Source organism: Nerophis lumbriciformis, linkage group LG01 (assembly GCF_033978685.3).
Source record: "Nerophis lumbriciformis linkage group LG01, RoL_Nlum_v2.1, whole genome shotgun sequence".
NCBI lineage: Eukaryota > Metazoa > Chordata > Actinopteri > Syngnathiformes > Syngnathidae > Nerophis > Nerophis lumbriciformis.
The window spans coordinates 19,604,078-19,627,978 of record NC_084548.2 but is presented as its reverse complement, the minus strand read 5'-3'; the positions used below and the strand labels follow the sequence as shown (position 1 = coordinate 19,627,978).

At 38.6% G+C, this 23,901-nt stretch overlaps 1 protein-coding gene across 4 annotated transcripts in view; it reads left to right on the top strand.

Annotated features, from left to right (window-relative positions):
- clstn1 (calsyntenin 1) overlaps positions 1–23,901 on the top strand; it is a 64,462-nt gene that overhangs the window by 13,362 nt on the left and 27,199 nt on the right. For 2 of the 4 annotated variants that reach the window (XM_061976940.1, XM_061976921.1), the window contains exons 2-5: positions 15,685–15,807; positions 20,689–20,718; positions 21,998–22,193; positions 22,975–23,183. In XM_061976940.1, coding sequence (XP_061832924.1) covers positions 15,685–15,807; positions 20,689–20,718; positions 21,998–22,193; positions 22,975–23,183 — 558 coding nt within the window. The remainder of the gene's footprint in view (positions 1–15,684; positions 15,808–20,688; positions 20,719–21,997; positions 22,194–22,974; positions 23,184–23,901) is intronic. The other 2 variants (XM_061976931.1, XM_061976949.2) reach the window with 1 other exon arrangement.

Genomic DNA, 23,901 nt, shown 5'->3' with positions numbered 1-23,901 from the left:
AGTACGCATTCGCGGAAAATGCGCACTTCATAGTTGCTTTGTGTGCAAGTTCTTAAATTAAATTTAACTTATCTGATCAATGTCCAGTGTTGTGGTATTTCAATTGACTGGAATCCAGTGTGCAGTGGGTCCCTATTGTAGTGAATCACTCCTGAGCCATCATAAATTAATCAAATCTTTAATGGACATGTCGAAGTAAACAATGTGATAAAGAACATTTTACAACAATCAATCTAGGGATTTAGATATCTGGTCAGGACACTCCTCACTCTTTTGCCTTCACCTTCATTGTCCGTTCTTTTTTGGTGACTTTATATATTCTGGACCTAGACGTTGAGTAATTGCTCGACGTACATCACGGACAATAACTGATAGTCTGCTTTGCCAGTTCAAATGCATTTGCTGTTTTCCGTAGTCTTCACTCGTCGGCCAGGTAATAAAGCACTCGCTACCTTTTTTATCACATCCACAGGAGCCCGCATTCTCGTTGTCTCTTTTTCGACAAATGGACATCGTTTTTCGGTAAGTAGAATCACAGCTGACCTGGACATTTGAAAGTTCTCTTGCCATTCCTCTAGCACAACACACTCGTTGACAAACATATCCCACCAGACTGCCGTTCTTCCATTGCTCTCTTGCCCTCTGAGATGTGTTGTATCCGAAATAGCTGCAATCGCACATTTCCTTCTCTTAAGGTATTCATGTGTGATTTCCACAAGCGCCTGTACATGTAGAAAAAGGAGAAACACGGCCATGTCTGGATGACTCGCCTCCATCTTTCCAGTGGTTACCTCTGAGTTACAAAACCGGTTGTTATGAAGCTGGCTGTGGCACATTCTTTCTGATGTCACTTCCTGTGTGTGGCGCAGTCTTTCTGACATCACTTCCTCTCCGAACTCAGTTTGTAAACGATCGATGAGTCCACACAGAGCTAAGAGCTGGAGATTCAAGAAATACACAGCGCACTTACCCGTGTAAAAAATTATCCGAGGAGGGGAACCTTAAACTATGAGTTAGTGTGGGTGACACAGGGCTTATGCTAAATAATTATTCGTTTAAGGAGTTATCCAGCTTAATGTAGACAGGGCCTTGGTCTTTGTGCAGAGAGGCAGGGTAGCATCACACAGTGCAACAAGTTACCCTGTGACAAACACAGTAGCAAACATAGAGAACAAAATGATCACAAAACCAAATACCACCGCACTAGTGTGTAATATTTCAGTTTCAAATTTCTACTATCAACACAAAGGAGCCAATTTGCCGAATTTGTGCGAAAATGGTGCCAACAAAAAAAATCAAACACGACAAACTTTTATGCTCACTTGAAAAGCAACCAGTATTTCCAACTAGATGCAGAGCTTTTGTCTCGACAGTCCACACTCATTGAGGCGTTTTGTAACAAGGTCAGTGCAACCAAAACAGTGCAAAATAGTGTGCGTGCACAGAAAGTGTGGTTCAAATCACTACAATACCAAAGACATGCTGCCCTTTAAAGGGGAACTGCACTTTTTTTGGAATGTTGCCTATCATTCACAATCATTATGAGAGACAAGAACATATTTAAAAAAATAAAATAAAATAAAAAATGTTAAAGATGATAAAACGCTTGAAAGATGCGGCTGATGGGATCTGCCTTCAAAGCCCTCTAAAACAACTTCAAAACCCTCCAGCAACGTTTTAAAAAACCCAGTGCAAGTCAATATATAATATAGCAACAGATACATTCATAACATAGTGTAATATGTTCAATATATACTGTATTTTGATAATTGTAATCATTTCCGGGTCTGATTTCTTCCGCGCATCAATTTCTGTTTCCATAGCAGCGCACATCTGACTTGAACCAAACATGAGTGTGCTTTCTAATCATGGCAGAATTGGTAACAGACAACGAAGAGGACTATTTTTGGACAAATGAGATTTTACAACCTTACACTTTTGAAGTTATATATACTGCTGCTTATAGAAGCCAGCACGAAGGAAGAGTGAGACGTTGTAGCAGACGGAAGCCTGGAGAGTGAGGTGAATATAAAACTTGGAGCCAAGCTATTTCGACATAATGGAGTGCTTACCCAAAATCAACAGGAAACGTCTTTAATATCGATCATGATACACGCAGCACGCCATGCGTGTTAGTAAAACTACACAGTACATACGCAGTCTTGCTAACTGTGTGCAAACAAAACATGAAATGTGGGCTAATACTTTACAGATACTATAATATGATTGTTCATGTGTTCAATCAGTACAGATGGTGTTGTATTGCAGTGTTGTGCATTACAAACTCAAACGCCTTTCGTGTTGACGTAGAACAGGGGTGCTCACACTTTTTCTGCAGGCGAGCTACTTTTCAATTGATCAAGTCGTGGGGATCTACCTCATTCATATATATAATTTATATTTACTTATTTATGAAATATATGTTTTTGTTAATAAGTTAAAGGTGTTTAATGATAATGCAAGCATGTTTAACACATAGTTAATATTGTTAATAAATTAAAGGTGTTTAATGATAATGCAAGCATGTTTAACACATAGTTAATATTGTTAATAAATTAAAGGTGTTTAATGATAATACAAGAATGTTTAATACATATAGTTAATATTGTTAATAAATTAAAGGTGTTTAATGATAATACAAGTATGTTTAATACATATAGTTAATATTGTTAACAAGTTAAAGGTGTTTAAAGATAATGCAAGGTATGTTTAATACATATAGTTAATATTGTTAACAAGTTAAAGGTGTTTAATGATAATACAAGCATGTTTAACACATAGTTAATATTGTTAATAAGTTAAAGGTGTTTAAAGATAATGCAAGCATGTTTAACACATATAGTTAATATTGTTAACAAGTTAAAGACAAGAATATAAGTTGGTGTATTACCTGATTCTGATGACTTTTGCAGTGATTGTCATCAGACAGTGGTGCTGATAACGTCCGCATTTTCGAATGGAGGAGAAAAAAAGTCCTGCTTTCTGTCCAATACCACATGAAAGTGGTTGGTTTTTGGCATCTTATTTGTCCAGCTTCCGTACTCCTTTGTATACACTTTACAAGAAATACATTGTCGGCAAACTCCGTAGCTTGCTAGCTTGTGCACGCCAGCTTGTGCACGCCAGCTTTCTGAGACTCTTGTTTTGTTAGCGCAACTGTACAACTGTGCAGTCGGTCTTTGGAGTTTTGACGACAGGTACGGCGCCAGAGTCTGTTGAAATAAAGTGTTTCTCGCCTTCCAGTCGGTAATTTTAATGAGCTGGCAGCAGCCAGCGTCATCTCAGAAGACCCTCGGGTGCCGTGAATGTCAATCAAGTGACGAAAGTGACGTCATAGTGAAGATTTATAGGACTATTTTTTTAATGCCTGGCTGGTGATCGACTGACACACCCTCCGAGATCGACCGGTAGCTCGCGATCGACGTAATGAGCACCCCTGACGTAGAAGTTAGCTTATCACTTGCCGTAGCTAGCTTTTACGGCTACTACCGTAGCATGCCGATGTATAACTATGCTAGAAAAAAAGAGTTCCTCAATGTTCGCTCTTACAATAACAATGTTGCTACAGCTTAGTTATTATACGGGTTATGGAACGTAAATGAAGTATTGTTGACGGTTTTTGAATGCATATGTAAAGTGATTTAGAGGTATAATTGATTGCTCCCATTAGCTGCATTGCTAGCCACCTCGAACGAGCCGATTTGTTTGTTAGAAAGCGGGGGGGGGGAAAACTGTCTTCCTGTCTCTCATAATAATTCTGAACGATAGTCAAGAAATGCAGTTCCCCTTTAGTACTGTTGAAAAACTATCCTTTCGAAAAACTCTGGTAACGTTTGACATTGTTCATGTTGTCTTGTCATGTTGTTGTTAATTGCTCGGACTCTGCCAGACTAAAGTTTTTTTTTACAAATTGTTAATACACATGTTTATACTGTAGTGTTTAAATTGTTACTGAAAAGGTCCTAACTTGATAGTAAGTTAAGTATTGTACAACTCTACCTCTGCCTCCATGTTTGATATTGAAGAACAACTCTGTTTGTCAATACTTTATTTAGCCATTTTATTTATTGTTTTATTTGTGTATATTTGAGGGTCCCCAGCCCCTCCTTATTACAGACACAACCTATTGCATTGCTTTTGGTTGGGATTTTTACTCAAGTGCAACATTTTGCTAACAGATGGAGTATATTATATTGTTATTTTTTGTTTGTTTGCTTTATTTGACATGGAGATTTAAAAGTTTACATTCCAATTACGCTGTTAAATTAATGCTGCGAGCAGTGATGAACGAGCCTTCGAACCCCCCCCCCCAATGTACCGGGAGGTTCACGTGAGTTGGCCAGCGTGCATGACGCTTGCAATCACGTCACACCCTACACTCAGACCCATCATAAAAAATTTCAGGAAAATCGGAGCATGTGTAAGGAAGTTATTACTGTTATAGTTTTTCCCCACAAGGGGGCCATAATGGCACCACAGTTGTCATGCAGTTAAGTTCCACCCAACACGCCAATCCATCATCAAAAATTCAGAACAATTGGTGCATGTCAAAGGAAGCTATGACTGTTGTAATTTTTCATCACAAGGGGGCAAGGGTAGTGTTGAAATTAACGTCTAAGCATGATCAGACTCCGGCCTTAAAGCCTTGTGTCCGTTAGGATGAAGATCCGATCATCTAAAGTGCAGTAATGACAGTTTGATTGGTAATGGCGTGGAGCATATTTCGCCGCCAACTTCCGCCCACTTCGAATGGCTATAAACAGGTACTGACCCACAGGGCACTTCAGGGCGTCATCAACATATCTACCAAAAATTATGAAGAGCTGACCTTGTGGAGCTGAGTTTGTAACGTTTATGTTTTGTGGCTAACCATCACATCAAAGTTTGGCACCAAGCCACGCCCACATTTTATGGCGCAGGTGAAAATTGTGTGCAATTTATCATCACCTCTGTGTAGTATCTGCAATTTTTACCTTGACTCATTTGGTCAAAGTCCTTAGGAAGAGTTTGTTAAAGTACGACCCCTTTTTTTTCGCCGAAAAATGGATGACGAAAACCAATATGGCTAACTGACTGTGCGCTTTTAGGTATGGGTTCCTGAGACTTTTATGTGCGTCCTGTCATGATAGATGTCTCCTGCGAAATTGGTAGAAGGGGCTATTTTTATCTAATTTTGAAGGTGGCGTTAGAGAGCTTCATTTGAAATTAAATTTTCAGGAGCCTAAAAATGTAGATTTTTTTCGCTATACCCGACACACCTGCAAAATATGGGGACTTTTTGTGCATGTTAAGGGCCTCAAAAAGGTGTATAGAAGTAACAACACAGCAAGTTCAATAGGGCCCTTGTCGAACTTGCTCTGCTGCTCGGGCACTTAATAAATAAGAAATACAAGTTTATTGCATTTGAAAGGGTATATTTGCATTATGTATTATTACATCAGTGGTTAATTTGGTCTCCAATTAATGTTGACGATAATATTGTTTATCGGCTCAAATATATCGTCCAGCAAAAATACTGTTATCGGCCCAGGCCTAAATAGTAATGAACTGGTAGTTATATGGCCTCTCTAATAATTGCTCAGTGAGAGCACTGGTTTCACCTTTTAAAGGGGAACATTATCACAATTTCAGAAGGGTTAAAACCATTAAAAATCAGTTCCCAGTGGCTTATTTTTTTTTCCGAAGTTTTTTTTCCAAATTTTACCCATCACGCAATATCCCTAAAAAAAAGCTTCAAAGTGCCTGATTTTAACCATCGTTATATACACCCGTCCATTTTCCTGTGACGTCACATAGTGATGCCAACACAAACAAACATGGCGCATAGAACAGCAAGCTATAGCGACATTAGCTCAGATTCAGACTCGGATTTCAGCGGCTTAAGCGATTCAACAGATTACGCATGTATTGAAACGGATGGTTGTAGTGTGGAGGCAGGTAGCCAAAACGAAATTGAAGAAGAAACTGAAGCTATTGAGCCATATCGGTTTGAACCGTATGCAAGCGAAACCGACGAAAACGACACAACCGCCAGCGACACGGGAGAAAGCGAGGACGAATTCGGCGATCGCCTTCTAACCAACGATTGGTATGTGTTTGTTTGGCATTAAAGGAAACTAACAACTATGAACTAGGTTTACAGCATATGAAATATATTTGGCAACAACATGCACTTTGAGAGTGCAGACAGCCCAATTTTCATCAATTAATATATTCTGTAGACATACCCTCATCCGCTCTCTTTTCCTGAAAGCTGATCTGTCCAGTTTTGGAGTTGATGTCAGCAGGCCAGGGAAGGTAGGGTCGATATTCTTCTCTTGATCATCTTCGGTGGCATAAGAGACGGTGTGAGCCAAGACATCCAGGGGGTTTAGCTCGCTCGTCTGCGGGAACAAACTGTCGCCATTGCTTGCCGTGCTACCGAGGTCCTTTGTCCCTGGATTGCTCACACACTCCGGCAGATTCAATGGGGGTCTGGCGGCAGATTTCTTTGACTTTATCGTTGGAAATGCATCTGCTTTGAGTGTCGCAGGATATCCACACATTCTTGCCATCTCTGTCTTAGCATAGCTTTCGTCGGTAAAGTGTGCGGAACAAACGTCCAATTTCTTGCCACTTTCGCATCTTTGGGCCACTGGTGCAACTTGAATCCGTCCCTGTTCGTGTTGTTACACCCTCCGACAACACACCGACGAGGCATGATGTCTCCAAGGTACGGAAAACAGTCGAAAAAACGGAAAATAACAGAGCTGATTTGACTCGGTGTTTGTAATGTGTTTGAGAAAATGGCGGATTGTTTCCCGATGTGACGTCACGTTGTGACGTCATCGCTCCGAGAGGGAATAATAGAAAGGCGTTTAATTCGCCAAAATTCACCCATTTAGAGTTCGGAAATCGGTTAAAAAATATATGGTCTTTTTTCTGCAACATCAAGGTATATATTGACGTTTACATAGGTCTGGTAAAAATGTTCCCCTTTAAGGGCCTCAAAAAGGTGTATAGAAGTAACAACACAGCAAGTTCAATAGGGCCCTTGTGGAACTTGCTCTGCTGCTCGGGCCCTTAATAAATAAGAAATACAAGTTTATTGCATTTGAAAGGGTATATTTGCATTATGTATTATCATTACATCAGTGGTTAATTTGGTCTCCAATTAATGTTGACAATAATATTTTTATCGGCTCAAATATATCGTCCAGCAAAAATACTGTTATCGGCCCAGGCCTAAATAGTAATGAACTGGTAGTTATATGGCCTCTCTAATAATTGCTCAGTGAGAGCACTGGTTTCACCTTTTAATGAGCATGTTACCAGCCATAAATGTACCAAATAGATGTATGTTCAATCAATGAAGCAGAGCTGTTGGTTGCCATGAGACACAGACATGACTCTTGCCTGCAGCATCATTACACAACATGCTCTCAGAGGCTGCCAGGCTTTGTCCGATAAAGACAGCATGCCGCAGTCATGATGCTGCAATGTGGACAGCTGCTGGAGTATTTCCCAGGCTCCCCTTGTGGGTGACCAGAAGCATGTGAGCAGTCTGGCATGAACGTATTTGCTTTAGTCTGTGGCATTAGGAAGGGTTATAGGCTACAGTAGCTGGACACGTGTGATGCTCTCTGTGTTGGATGCAGACTCGACATGTGTCCTTGTGAGTCTTAGGATTACTAGAAGCTATTGTAGCTCAATCGTTCTTACCGGAAGTATTTCATCATGGTTACTAGGTCAAACTCCTTTTAGCTAGGTCTCTTTAAAAGAGCCAAACAACCGTAAAGGGACATTCACTTTGTGTTTTTTTCGGTTTCTCTGTTGTGTGCGAAGGCTTTGAAGAGGTTCCCCCATAGTGTCACACTTGAGTGTATACACCAATTATTTGTTTCCTAAAGAGTACCCTTTGTTGGTTTGTTTTCAAGCAGATGTTTTGTCTTACCCAAACAGCTTAAAGCTTGTAATATTACCCTTATTGTCCTGTTGGTTAATTATCCCATATGCTTTAGTGAAGAATAGAACTATGGGTAATACAAAAGGTTGAAGACAGTATTGTCTGGTTTGTTGGTGATCAATTTATGTTTTGTTTGTATATAATTACCCGTGTTGTCTCGTGATTAATTTTTTAAAATCAGATTAATCACACTTTTGAGCTGTAATTAATCATAATTAATCAGTTTTTTACATGCTTGCCTATTCAACATTTATTTAGGAAAATACCCCAACATATGGACACAAATGCAATTGTATTGTCAGAATGTAATACAGAAACGTTATTAAACGTTTTACAACTGTAAGTCATTAATTTGCTTAAAACTTGGTGACTGTAAGTATAGTAAAAAAAATTAAGTGCACATTTTCAAAGTATTTGCAATAAATTAGCAAACAAGGTACAGCTAGTAAACACCTATAAACAACTTTATATTGTACACCATTCTTTCTTTAAAAAAGTAAAATAAACATCATTGAATATTTGCAAACCCTTTAGATGAATTAAAAATAAACTGAGTCGATTAAACATCTTGAATTGATTGTATTTTACACCCTCGCAGTTGTCTCAAATGGGTACGGTAGATATCAAGTAATAAAGTGTTCATTTACTGTGGGAATGTTAGAAAATAAGAATTGTGGTCTGTTGTGAGAATTGTCTTGTTTGTCCATCCTAGGCCACCGCAGGTCACGTGAGGTGTGTCACCCTCCATCCATCCATTTTCTACCGCTTGTCCCTTTTGGGTTCGCGGGGGGTGCTGGAGCCTATTTCAGCTGCACATGGGCGGAAGACGGGGTACACCCTGGACAAGTCGCCACCTCATCACAGGGCCAACACAGATAGACAGACAACATTCACACTCACATTCACACACTAGGGCCAATTAAGTGTTGCCAATCAACCTATCCCTAGTCCTTCTAATGTTAGCCAAGTTAGCTCATGTGTGTTGAAGTGGAGACGGCTGAGAGTCGTGTATAAAACAAGCTCAGCTTCCTCGTTAACATGATCATCACAGTTAAGGACTACACGGCTACAGTCACCAAAGAATGGCAACGTTTGGGCCCCCAAATCGTTTCTTTTGTCGTATTGAGGCAGTGCTTTTCAAGCTTTCAAACCTTACAAGACCTCTTGTATGCAGTTTGAAAGTCGCAGCCGAAGAAAAGAAACAGACAGACGCAGCAATTTGTCAATGACAGCAACATTTTTGAGTTTGTTTTTATTTACCGGTCGACTGATTGAGTTACTACTATTGGTGCAGTCCTACAATTGAATAAAATCATTTTTAACGCCTCTGGACATCGAATTCAATGCTTTTCAATGCCGATTAAGGCCTTCATTTTCACAAAATCCTTTTAATTCTTTTTATTGTCCTGTGGAAAGCTGGTATGTGCTTCGCTTTAAGATTCTATTTTAAACTTGTAGTGTGCCGATGATGAGAAAGTATGTTGCTGCAATGCCAACAAATTACCTCAGTTTGATCTAAAGTTCCATCAGGAGTGTGTTTTGAAGTAAAATTGGCCGCCTTTCATCACTCATCCTGCACCTTGTCACAATAGGTGCCGACTTCCGGGATTACGTGTGGTCATAACAAATAGTGTGATTCATTTTGATTCATTATATATCTATATATATATATATATAAATATATATATATATATTTTAAATTATTATTATTTTTTAGTATTAATCACATGCGTTGACGGCCCTAATTATTACTCATAGAAAATAACCTTCAGGTTATGTGAACGTGGATGTTTCATCGTATAATTGCATGTTCTGTAATGGTATTTTTTATCATTTTAGTCTTGAGTTTTGTCACTGACTGTTTGGATTAAATTAGCACTCCGAAAATACAGCAGATCTAAGACCTCATCAGAAATGTAACATTAACAATCTGTTACCATTTCAACCTCCGACTGAATGGTCCTCAATTTATGGACCAATGTATTTCATGCGTTGGATGCTTTCTTAAAAAAGCCTTCTGTTGTCTATAAGAGCACAGGGCTTGGTCTTTTGTTCTGCGTGTAAAGTTACATAAAATCAATGTTCTTTCAACAAAATGTGCTTGTTGCTCTGAGACCACACTCTGTGAATCATTTGTCACTCCCAACAAGCCAGAAAGCATACAACACTTTTTTTGACCTGCTATTCGCAAGTTTTAGAGAGAGGAAAATTGTCTTAAAAATTAATTGTTCGTGTTACTTGAGTAAGTCTTTGCTTTGTTTACAATTTGTGGTTTGATACTGTTGTTATGGTCCGTAAAACTGAAAGGTACATCACATATTGCGTATCAACAAAACTGCAAAAAAAAACAAGGCACTCTCTTCTTTAGTTGGAAATACTTGTCTGTCTCTGCAGCATAGCAATTTCATCTTGTACTCGTATCGGAAGATGCCCAATTTGACACCCGGAGCTCTTGTCTTCACAAATCAAAAATGTAATCACATCTGAACATTGCCATCTTCTTCCAATATTTGGTGGCAAAATGATATAGCTATAGCTGAGTAAACATCCGTTGAAAACTGATTGCTGATAGAGTTCAATGCACCATGTTGAACATAGCGACATTGCTGTGTAAACCAACAGTTATCTGACTGGTATCTGTCTGTGAAATAGCATTTTTGACAAGTCACTGGTGTTCTGAGAATATGTAAAATAAATGGGGAAGTCAAACACTTGAGCCCTTCCTGCGTCTTTCTTTGTGCCACTGGCTGACAGTTGCTGAGCTGTCAACACAGCCAGGAGGCTTAAAAATAAGATTCTGTGCCATGTTTATTCTTGACATATGGTTACTGGAGCTTCACTCGTGAGATATGAGCGGCATCATATTCCTCTGCACTTGCTTTGTCACTGTGTGTGCGGATCATATGTGAGAGAGCTATGCCCTCCATCAGAGGCTGTGGAGGACAGCAGCTCTGCAGTGACACAGCATAGTTTCTATGTCCACTCTGAATTGTACATTTGCAGAAATCCCCGACACATGGTGTCAGAGAGTTATTTGTTGATGGTAAAATTGCAATAGAGGCAGCACTCGTTGCTCTGACTGATGATTTTAAGAGTCAACTTGTCTTGACCTTGTCAGAGGATACAATTGATACCCTTTATTATTGGATTTAGCACCTTTAGTTGCATTTGCCATGGAACCGGATTGCATAGCTGGTAATGTGTTGTCAGGTTATAAGTGTTCCTGCATGCCGCTGCACCCACGCGTTGAGGCGTTAAAGAAGTACGATTTTTTTTTTTATTATTCTTTTGTTGCATACTACTTAAAACTGTCAACAGCAATATTTTTCTGCACAAAGAAAGCCCTCCAAAAATTTCGATCTCGAGTCAAACTAACATATGTTGGCTTAAAAAAAAATAATGTGTCACACATTAAATAATTTACTTTTCTCTTGACTAGGGATGTATCAATATGAAAATTTTGTGCAAAGATAGCACAGCCTGTAGGTTCAATGTGCACAATTGCATAGTTTAGTTTCTCAAACAGTAATGTGGTTATATAAGTTTAGATTGGGAAATGTCTTTCCTCAATAGGGAAAGACTGTAATCGTTAGCGCTCGCTTGTTTTACCGCAGTATATCATTATATCGTTTATCGTTACATCCCTACTCTTGACATGTTTTTATTGCCCACATTAATTCATGGTAGGCTGAGCAAGATTTTTCAAATTCTATGTTCTTTCCGATTTAAGAAAATTCTCCATGAAGAGTGTTAGAAAGAACATTGTACGTTTCTATTCTTCACTACAGCATATGGGATAATGTGGTCTGCATAAAATGTAATGATGGTGTTTTGGTTCAAATTTTAGCGTAAATATTGCTTTATAACCCCATCTTCAAGCATGTCTTTCTAATTTTTTGAAAACGAGTCATTTTAGTAGCCATTTTAGAAGCCTTTTGGATGCCAATGAACTCCTCCACCCACACCCCTCCAACTGAGTGAGACTGCTTCTGTGCCCTGACAGCCATTCTTTTAGTATTAAGGAACTGTGTCCGGCCGGATGAGGAGTTATCTAATATCTTCATATATCTAAAGTTATGGGTTTGCTACAGTGCCACCGTTGCCATAAATTGTAGGTACTGACAGCACATATAATATAGTTTGGGATAAATCTATCTTTTTTTAATGCCCTCGGACCGAGGAGAGGCTCTTAGCTCTGCACTTCATGTCAGACCCTGCATCTAAGTGGTTATGTTGTCACAAAACACAAAAGTTAAGCAGGCATTTCTTTCTTCTTCAAATTAGGTTGGAGATCAGTACAGTGAGCTGCACTGGTTAATACAACCAATAATGGAGCATTTTAGATTGCAGGTTACATCTTAGGTAGAACTACAACAGAAATAAACTTGCCAAACTCATACAAAGACATTAAGACATTATGATCATATATGGACTGTATGTTACAAAATGATTATGCTTTGATTTAAAATATTGATCAAAATTGTCCAATCATGTATTGCACCAAAACCGTTTTAATAGTTTTGCATTTAAATAATGGTCATTCTATTTTTACACAAAAAGCACACTCTATGGTGGTAAAATAGACATCAACAAAACATACCAATTGAGTTAACACACAAACAGAGATTGTCCAAAAGTGGCTTGATGTCTATCAGTTTAATGTCGATTATTCATTCTAAAGAACCCCATCCTTATCTGAGATTATTTAAGAGCTACTACTAAGAGAACATTCCATTAGATGAATTGCTTTCCTCATTAGGTTAAATTAGGAAAATGCGAGTCTTCTCAAGATAAATATCCTCAATAACACACAAGGAGGATTCTGCACATTTTAAAGCCCCTGTTCTAATCTCATTAAGCCTAAATCCGTAAGCTTTTCATGGAGAAAAAAAACCCTGAAAAAATTGATAATGATAAAACCCTGTCAACACTGCATTTTTCTGTGTAGAATGGTTAATAAATCACCCTCTTTTGTAAGAATCAAGTCTGGATTTGTACAAATGATTTGTTATTGTTGATGCACCTGTGTTTACAACACAGTATGTGCTTTTTGCATTCTCTGCAGGTATCATGTCTATTGTTGGCTATATCACACTATAAACAAAATTAACAAATGTAAGTTTTTAGTTCAGATTTAAGTAGAGATGTGTGGGAGTTACATTTGGGAAGTTATTACATCGCTCGCTTCATTCAAGGAGATTTTCAACACAGTTTTCCTATCCTCCTCATATGTTTGTGTTTTACCTAAGATGATGTGCCTGCCTCAATCGTGTCTATGTGAGGAGATAATCTAATCCGGAAAAAATGCTTTTCTTGACTGCAGAGCTCATGTTTGATATACTGTTGTCTGACTTCCTGAATACTGGATTGCTGAGTACATTCTGTTTGTCATGACAACTCTTCATGTGGTCATTTGATTCTTGGAAAATACACATGGTCAAATGTTTATTAGAATATTGTCATTTGAGCACAACTCTTCTCTAAATACTATTGACAAATAATGGACAATGTTAAAGTTAAAGTACCACTGATAGTCACACACACACTAGGTGTGGTGAAATTACCCTGTGCATTTGACCCATCACCTTGTTCCACCCCCTGCGAGGCGAGGGGAGAAGTGAGCAGCAGCAGGGGCCGCGTTTGGGAATCCTTTTGGTGATTTAACCCCCAATTCCAACCCTTGATGCTGAGTGCCAAGCAGGGAGGTAATGGGTCCCATTTTTATAGTCTCTGCCGGGGTTTGAACTCACGACCTACCGATCTCAGGGCGGACACTCTAACCACAAGGCCCTAATGTGACCTGGCTTAATTGTCGCTCGGCAGTGGCTAAAGCAGATTGTGTGTCTACACAATCTGCCTAAAGACAGCCACTTCCCATCAGGTCACATTATGCTCAGAATGGGGCTAAATCAATCTATTGGTCTAAATCAATCTGAAATTACTGGTAAAGACACCAGCCTGTCCTTGCAAAATTCTGCTTCTGCAAGATCACATTTAAACAGCTGAGAAGATTTTATGATGCCCAATGTTCATATTTGTCTTCAATCTAAGCCAAACACACTAGCTAGTAAATTGTATTGTCATTAAAGTAATGAAAATAATAGTTTTTTTGTAGGCGATTTGTCGTGATCTCCCATGACAATTGTTATTAATTTCTGGTATTTTGTTTTATTTCCTGTCCAGCAGGATCATTGTGGATCATTTGCTTTGCTCTGTACGCAATTTGTGCATATCTTTTCCTATGCTCCCTTTGCACGTCCCTGTTACACTGTTTTCTTTGTTTTTGTCATTGAATACATTTTGACGACTGCTCTGTCTGCATCCTGGGATCACGCTTCAAACTATGCTCGTGCAGAACAGAACGTAAGATGATTCTCATTTGTTGTTGTCCCTGCATCATTCCAGTCCTGTCTGAGTAGCTGGTAATTAGTTTTTAATGATCGGGCCATGACTGAGAATTACTAGAAATGATGTAATGACACACATAGAGCAGTGCATCGACCAGCCAGTCAGTTCATTTGCCTGAAATTAGACTGACATTTAATGATGTTTTAATATCATCATGTTGTATTTATGCTTTTGTAGGCTTTCTTGTTTGGCCGTATAAATCAGCTTGTCACCAAATATGTTATCATTTAGTGATCAGTTTGTCATGTTTAGCTTTACTTCAGCAGTAGATAATTATTGAGAATATTTGTGGTGAGATAGTCTGAATGTATGTAATATGAAGGGATGCAGTTTCCATTAAAGTCCCCAAAAATTGTAGCCAACATGAACTCTACACAGTTGTTTATTTACATGATTTTTTTTTTTACTGCTATCAAAAGCAATGTAACTGTGTGACATGTTTCCAATGTATGATGTCTTGTGTAATGTACATCGATTGCAGTTAACCAGATGGATTATTACATAACCGCAATACATCAGCGCCACTTGTATATTATGCTGTGGTCAAATGAGTTGCACACATTACGTGTTAAGCATTTATACCAGTGTTTTTTTCCCTCTTTTGAACTAGTGATTTATGTTGACAGCAACCTCTTAAAAAAACGGTATTTTAAATGAGGAATATAAATGTTAAAATATAAATTGTGTGAAGCAGCTTTATAAATCAGTCTTGCATGCACAAAGCCATTATGTAACATCTAAGTCCAAACAGACTATTCCAGACAAAAATAGTATACACCAGTGTGTATTAAACGTCTTGAGTTTCCTCCCTGTTGCAATCTGCTCCTATGTGCTGTCAGCCCAGGTTAGCGTCACGTCGGCAGATCAGTGCCATAACGACGACATCCTGCGGCTTCTCCCCATTTTGGGTGTAAGAGAGCTGTGTCGCCCCTGTGTCATGTTTTCTTTTAGCCGGCCCAAAAATGCCACACACTGCAGCTTTTTTTGCAGCCGCCAGCAGCAATAGCCCAGGCTGCCTTGAGCATGCGGACCCCTTTAAACATTCTAGACAACAACCTGTACATTACACAGAGCAACTATCATGCTCGACAAAACTAGTTAAGCGTAAACACAGTAGACCAAAAAGATTTTGTATACAGTTGCAATGAATTAGATAAACCCTGTTACTTAGCCTGAAAGAAGATGGCACACTAGCTGATATAACTCTTTAGAACCCTGTATCTTCTATAAATCGGCGTATTACCTGCATAATTGAGATTTTACAGGCGTTCAAAGATTTTTATGTAGTATTAATAGACTATGTGATATGTTTTTTTTCTTCTTTTTCACAGTCAATAAGCACAAGCCATGGATTGAGACGACATACCATGGCATCGTGACAGAAAATGATGACAAAGTGCTGCTGGACCCCCCTCTAATTGCACTGGACAAGGATGCACCTCTACGCTACGCAGGTAAGCAGTAAGGTGTTTCATGCTTTTGCTGCTGCAGTTTGTCTTTGTTCTCTCTACTTCCTTTTATGAATGCATATTTGAACGGGACGTATAATTAATGTTTATGTTGATTGAATGCAGAAATGCTAGTTCTGAATGGATGCTTACTGTAAAACAGCTGGTGACAATACTCCCCAATCTGGTCCTTTTTTGATAGTCCTTCATAAAATACCCTCTCATTTTTTTCCCGACACTTTCAGCGCATAAACACAAAGTGTGTTTATAGACTTGGTCCACAGTAGCTCTGAGGGGGTTAAATCACATCTCAAATGACTTTTGACATCATTCAATGCCACGCCCTGGCCCTAGAAAACATTTTCTACCAATTCACGTCAATGAGTGTCTGAATCTTTTGTGTTGCACTCCCTTACCACTCTGCTCTGGCACCACTTGATCCGACCCATGTTTATCTCCAATTACCTCTCATGATCTAATGAGTGAAGTCCACGTGTCTCTCGGAGCTATCTAATGTGATTTCTTTACAAAGTCGATTATATGGTAATGTCTTAAGAGTTCCGATCTTCCAGTAGCACCTGTTTTTTCACAATCTTGACAAATATGCACATTGTTTCTAAAGACAATGCAGTTAAATTCGCACCCTCTTCTCATTGTGCATATAGAGAGACTTCACAGCCTTTTTAAAACAGGTAACAGGAAACGTCCCATAAACATTAATGTGTGGACCCTTAAACTCTCCTGTATATGGTCCTTCAGTGTGGACTGAATAGAATTCAATGCCTGCACTCCTCTCAGTTGGGCCTCCCTTTTTAATGTGAATAGCTGCCATGTCCCTGTGAAGTATCTCTCTGGACAAAGCCAGCAGTCTGGCTTCACGTGGCAGTGAGGATGACCAGGCATGTCGTGCCAGCCTCCTTCCACTTGGCCCATCTGTGCCAACGAACACAGGTCACTGTAAAGGCCATAGAAGCCCAATCACTGACACTGAGTATCCAGCAGCATGAACGAGGATCCACCAAGTTAGTGCGTGAGAGTGGGTGGCTGTACTTTGTGATTTTCGGTCTGTACGACAAATTGTGTCGAGGCAAATGTTGCTCAAATTGTTCAAACCCAAACCAATGCAAACCTGGACAACGGTATTTTGTTATTTGCATAAGAACATTTGAGATGAGAAATGTTTTTTCTGCAGCTTAAATGTTCAATTTGTTGACAGTATTTTGGGTCAAAACAGGACAGTCTTTTTGACATGTGAACAGTGTGTTGAGGTGCTGAGGAATTCATGAAGTCTTTGTGTGACTTGTTCATTAGAGCTGTGGCAAACACTGAGGCCCACAACTCAGACCGCATGACTGCTCCCGGACTGCCATGAATTTGACGCCCACGCCTAAGTTTTTTTTTCCCGTCAAAGAAAGCAAAAAATAATGAGGCCAAATTCACTAGAAGCCATAATCTTTTGTAGTCTACATTCATTCTTATGTAAGTTTGACTATTTATGTTTTTTTAATATAAGATCAGTTTGGATACATAATATCCGCAGATTGTCCAAAAGTTGAAAAATTACAGTGTTCCCTTGGGTATCGCGCGGACCATGTCTCAGAATCTCGGTTTTGGGTAAATTTCCACAAAGTAGGGACGCTGTTTATTTTATGATTTGTATGAATTTTATATGCATTTAAAGGGGAACTGCACTTTTTTGGAATGTTTCCTATAATTCACAATCATAATGAGACAAGAAGACAAAATGTTTTTTTTTCCGCTTTCTAACATAAAAATCGACTCGTTCTAGATGGTGAGCAATGCAGCTAATTGGAGCAATCAATTCTACCTCAAATCACTTTAAAAATGCATTTACAAACTGTCAACAATACTTCATTTACGTTCCGTAACCTGTATAATAACCAAGAACTCTTTTTCTAGCGTAGTAACACGTCGGCGTGCTACGGCATTAGCTGTAAAAGCTAGCTATGGCAAGAGATAAGCTATTTTCTACGTCAATACAAAACGTGTTTGTTTGTAATGCACAACACTGCAATAGGACACCAATCTGTACTGACTGAAAAACATGAACAATCATATTACCGAATCTGTAAAGTATTGGCCCACATTTCATGTTTTGTTTGTACACATCTAGCTTGACAGCGTATGTACTGTAGTTGTAATAACAGGCCAAGTTTGCTGCGTGTATCAAAATCAATATTTAAAGTGTGACTCACTCGATGGACAGTTGTGCATTAGGTCCAGCTGGCCAGGGAAGTTTATTTGGGTAAGCAGTCCATTAATGTCAAAATAGCTTGGTTCCAAGTTCCACATTTATAGAGTCGTCACTGTCACCCCTCTCTCTCAGCTTCCGTCTGCTCCAACGTCTCACTCTTCGCTTCTAGAAGCAGCAATTCATCCTTTGTATGTTCAACTTCAAAAAGAGAAGGTTGTGAATCTTCATTCGTCCAAAAATAGTCATTGTTGTTGTCTATTATCGATTCTGCCATGATTACAACACACACGCCTTTGTTTCCGGAAGTAGAAACACACATTTGTTGCCAGAAAACAGACGTGCGCTGCTATGGAAATGGGAATCAATGCGCGGAAGAAATGAGTCCCCGCATTGAGTAAAATGATCAAAATACGGTAAATATTGTACATATTACGTATTACATTATGAACATGTCTGTTACTACATTTTATATATTATTGCAGTGTGTATATAAAACGTTGCAGGAGGGTTTTGCAGTTGTTTTAGAGGGATTTGAATGCTACAACGGTCATATTTGGTTTGTGAACGATAGGCAATATTCCAAAAAAAGTGCAGTTCCCCTTTAAGTATTTCAGCTTCATCACAATGGCATTTTCTAATGTTTAAGCCTATTCTACAAAATATTTGATCTTAATTAAGCATTTTCAGGCATACAAATGGCTAAATGAACTGTTTAGCCAGTATCTATATTTTAGTTCATTTAACGAACTAAAATATAGATACTGTCAAGGTTTCCTCCAGATTGCCAACATACCTGTGGCGGTGTGGGCGTGGCTAAGGGCCTGGTCAATATTAACATCATCATGTAATTTGCATTTAAAAACATATTTGTGTTAATTAGTATTAACATACATTGTTTTCCTATTTTATATAGTTATGCTCTATTTTTTGACTGTTGCTGCTTATTGTACAATGTACTTTGTTGGAAATTCAAGTTTTCCGAGACTTCTCCAATCATTTTAGTGGCTTTTCCTTTATCAAATACGACTACCAACAAATCTAGCATCTTTTTCTGGTGTTTTTGGAGAATGTATTTGTGTTAAGAGCCTCATCTGTCGCTCGATGTCCGCGACGAACAACGAGAGCTTCAGCAAGCCTGACGTAACACTTGCTTCATGCTGCTGCCCAACCTGCAATTTATTTCCTTCAAAGCCGTCACTGTCCTCTTAATATTTGCACATTGCACATTTTGTTGATTGCTGTCCGCGGGTATATCTTTAATATATCAAAGTACGGCCACATTGCAGACATGCTGCCTCTGCTCCAAACAATCGCGTGTGTATTGCTTACGTTTGTACATCATCACAACATTCTATTTCTGTTTTGCTGCTTCTGTAGTCAGTCTTTTTTCGGCGGACAAATTTTCGGTGCCTCACTCGTCAATGGTGCGCAAATTATAGGCTATATATATATACATTTATACAATATATTACTTCATTTTGTTTTTATTAGAGATGTCCAATAATATCAGCCTGCCTATCTTCACCATACCTGGTTGTCCAAATTAGGCATAATAATGTGTTAATTCCACAACTGTATATATCGGTATCGGTTGATATCAGTAATTAAGAGTTGGACAATATCGGAATATCGGATATCGGCAAAAAAGCCATTATTGGACATATCTAGTTTTTATGTAAAAGAAACAAAACAAAATAAACTAATTTTTAAGGTGTGGCGGCTTTTATTTTGCCGTAGCGGGCTGCCACGATCAATTAAATGTAGGGTAAACCCTGACTTTAGTAGTAGGCCACTTGAGGAGACCAAACCAATCTCAGTTCACTATCGTGGCCACTGATTGGCTCAGCCTCAGACAGCATTACTGCATTGGATTAAAAAACTGTACCGGTGACTAAAATGTGTTATTTCATGTCTACAGGGCTCTCATAATGTTGTAAAATGTATTTAGATGGTCATAAACAGTTTTTTAATGTTTTAGCTATGAAAATATTAGATTTAATGATTTCTACTTCATGGAAACTTGTTAATCGCAGTCATATCCAGAACCAATTAACAGCGATAAACGAGTGATGACTCGATCAAACACCTATTCGTAGTAAGGTCTTTATCTGTACAAATGCATCCATCCATCCATTTTCCACCACTTGTCCCTCTTAGCCTATCCCAGCTGCACTCGGGCAGTGCAGTCAAAAATAGTCAAACCTCATTGTAAATCACATTCATCTTCAAAATATTCTAATTGAAGGCCAATTAGAAAATAACAAAATCAATATTGAGCTATTTAAATTGCTCGTGTTGTGTTGGTTTATGGGAAACTACTGCAGGGTTAGACATTTTGCAAATAGAATTTGCAAAGAGGGTGACATAATTTTGAGTGGGACTGTATATATTTCATTATCACTCTATCAAATAAATATTTTTGAGGCATCTACTGCGCCAACACTCCTGGTGATTAATTAGAGGAAGGTGTGCAATGAGGCAAAATGGTATACAGGGATGCTTTGTCATGCTTTCATCTGTTGAAAAGGGATTAAATAGTTAAAAAATGGTATCATTCCGGCTTGAATGACTTGTGAAGTAATTTGAAATGCAGTGTATTTCCCTCCTGTCCTCTGTTTTCTTCTAACTCTTCTTTAACTGACCTGGGTTTATCTTCTCTCCCCTCCCTGTAGAGAGTTTTGAGGTGACCCTCACTGAAGAAGGTGATCTTGGGCTCTTTCTTCTGCTTTGTGCTTATTGTTACTATTAACCCACTAACACAATATGGCATCTGCACATTCACACAGAAAAAGCCCGTCATGCTCAGTAATCTACCCATTTGGTTTTCTCGACTTTTACGGTTTTTTTCCCCCTCCTTCACCATAGAATAGTTTGGAGTTCCGAGCGCTGGATGATCAGTACGATGTGGGGCTGCTCTTAGAAATATCTGTGCATGAGACATCCATTGCAGTTTGCAGACCCTAACAGTTTTTCAGCTATCAACAGAAATCTGCTTAAAACAGCAGTTCTTGCTTTGTCCAAAAAGACAAAACAACATTTTGAAAAATAAAGTAGATTACTTTTATTTTCTGACTTAAGTCACTTTTAATAAATCTGAAATCATTAACTTTATCAGAGGCATACAATATTTTTGTGTGCCTCTTTGTGATCTTTCTGATTTTTTTTAATGAAAGCTGCTGAGATTGTTAACCAATGCAAACTCTCTGCTGTTGTTGCATCTTTACCCCAGTGCCGTTTTTTTTTTCCAAGTTGATCCTCCGCCACTAATATATCCCATTAGCATGGCTGCAGTTGTCATTTGATATGGATGTCAATCAAGTAGATATTTCTAACCCCAGTTCTCATCCAGTACTCTGTTTTAAACATTATTCTTTATTTCATTTTGGATTGCAGATGTTTGGCTAAGAAGCTAAATTATTCAGAAGGAAAGTGGTTTAGTGTAAATCCAAAAAAAATCCAGTGGGCAGTCTTCACAGAGTTGTGAATGAATTAGTACTGGGTCACTGTTAGGACTTTTTGCTTTCCCGTTTTCTTTTACTTATGTTATATTTTACTCACAAAATAGCTTATAACTTGTGCTTATTACAAAAATAAAACTGCAGATAATGCTCTCTAATGGTCTTTTTGGGGATTTGGTTTCCTCTTTTGTGAGATGCCTGTTCACATCTTTTTTTTGGTTTCTGCTTGCATGACTGAATGCAATGTTTTCAAATGGCTTAGAAAAGACCTTCTAGTGTATGATACTAAATCTCCCACACCAACTCCCAACTCCTCCCAAATTGCTCACCCAAACTATGTAAGTGCTTTTGGGATTCCTCCACAGACATCACCCACCCCTGGCTCCCAAAACCTAAGGCTTATGTTTTTGTTTTTTGTTTTTGCATTAATTGTTGGATTTTGCTGTGACTACTTATGTTTAAGAAAAATCTACATTATGCCTTTTTACAGTTTATGAGAACAACCTCGTTTTCTGTTGTTCAGGTGAGATTTGCGGCTTCAGGATCCACGGGCAGAATGTCCCCTTTGAGGCCGTGGTCCTGGACAAGTCCACTGGCGAGGGGGTCATCCGTGCCAAGGACAAGCTGGACTGCGAGCTGCAGAAGGAACACACTTTCACTATCCAAGCATACGACTGTGGAGAGGGACCCGATGGTGCCAACATGAAGAAATCTCACAAGTGAGTTAGAGCATTTGAATGGAATATTACCTAAGTGTTTCCCACAGATTGCCGATCTGTTTGTGGTGGTGGGAGCGTGTCAATATGATGTCATTGAATATATTGCATAATTGGCTATGATGCATGTATTTTCTTTTAAAAGGCTAAACAGATGTTATACATATATTTAAATACAAATATGTGGTATTAGCTATTAGTATAAACATATACTTTTCTGTTATATCGTTTTGCTCTATTTTTCAATTGTTGCTGCTTATTTTGTCATTACAATGTAACACAGGTTGCTGCTAATTCTGCCCCCCCTGAATTTTGAAATTTAGTTTGGCAGATGGATAAACAGTCCTTAAAATTTGAGATTAAGAAATACAATTTAAGATCGTTTATTTATAGTCTTCACAATGAAGTTACTTTATACAACCAGGACAAAGATTGGCTCTTATGGTGCTAGCTTAATGCTAATGTACAATGGACCAGCACATTGACAGGCTTACAAACATTGGTATTGCGATCTTTTTAAACTTGCTGCTCTTTGTGTATTTGTGCTTTTGCGCCGCGGTGCACGTGCTAACAAACTACTAAGCCTGTTGCTCAAGCCTCAAACTATTATTTTAAAACAAATAACATAGTCAATGTTTTGTGGAACATGATTGCCAGGAAATGTTAGCAAATATATCACCTGGAAGTGAAGTGTTATCCCTTTGCGAAATCTTTAACAAAAAAAGATTTTACTTGTACAATCAAGAGCAGCACTGGTCAACTAACTGCTGTTTCTTTTTATCAGGGCTACTGTCCACATCCAGGTGAACGACCTCAACGAGTATTCACCAGTATTCAAAGAGAAGTCCTACAAAGCCACCGTCATCGAGGGAAAGAAATACGACAGCATCCTGAAGGTGGAGGCCGTGGACGCTGACTGCTCTTTTCAGTTCAGTCAGATCTGCAACTACGAGATTGTCACCCCAGATGTGCCCTTCACCATTGACAAAGATGGTATGCCCCCCCCAACACCACCCACACACGCACCAATCAACCTCTTTATAGCACCGTTTGGGGTTAGAGAGACAATTTGCATTACACGCGCCTCCATTGATTTGTGCGATCAATGGTGCTGCTGGACAGGTCATTTAGAATTCACCACATCTTTCTTTCTTCTCTCTTCATCTCAATAGAGCTGACTGACTGTATCGAGTCATAGAGAGAAAAAGCACAATATTTAAAATGTGTTCCAAAAACATGGTACATGTTCAAAAAAATTGCCTTCCTTGTACACTTTTAGAGAAGACTCATTGGGTTGAGTAATTTTGTTTTACTTCCGCTGTGAAATTAATTCTTGTGCAAGCTTTACATCCAAAAGGTATCCGCTCATAAGTGTCATAAGTCAGAAATAACGTAATGTTTTTTTCTTTCAACGCTTGAAATCTTTCAACAATTACAGAGCTATCTATTTATATAAAGTTGTTGTACATTTTTAAAGTTTTGGTTATGTTATATGGCCTTTTTGTCGAAAATATTAGCTGTTTTCTTATAATGAGAACATGCTAAAGATGCAATATTTAATCAAATAAATTGCAGCGTAGAATACTTGAGGTTGTGTAATTACAGACTTGAATAGGTCTAATTCATGGCATTATTGATTTTGATACAGTAGACAAGTAGACAAAAAATATTTTTACAGTTCATGAGAGTTTGAGTTCACACAAGTGTTTTA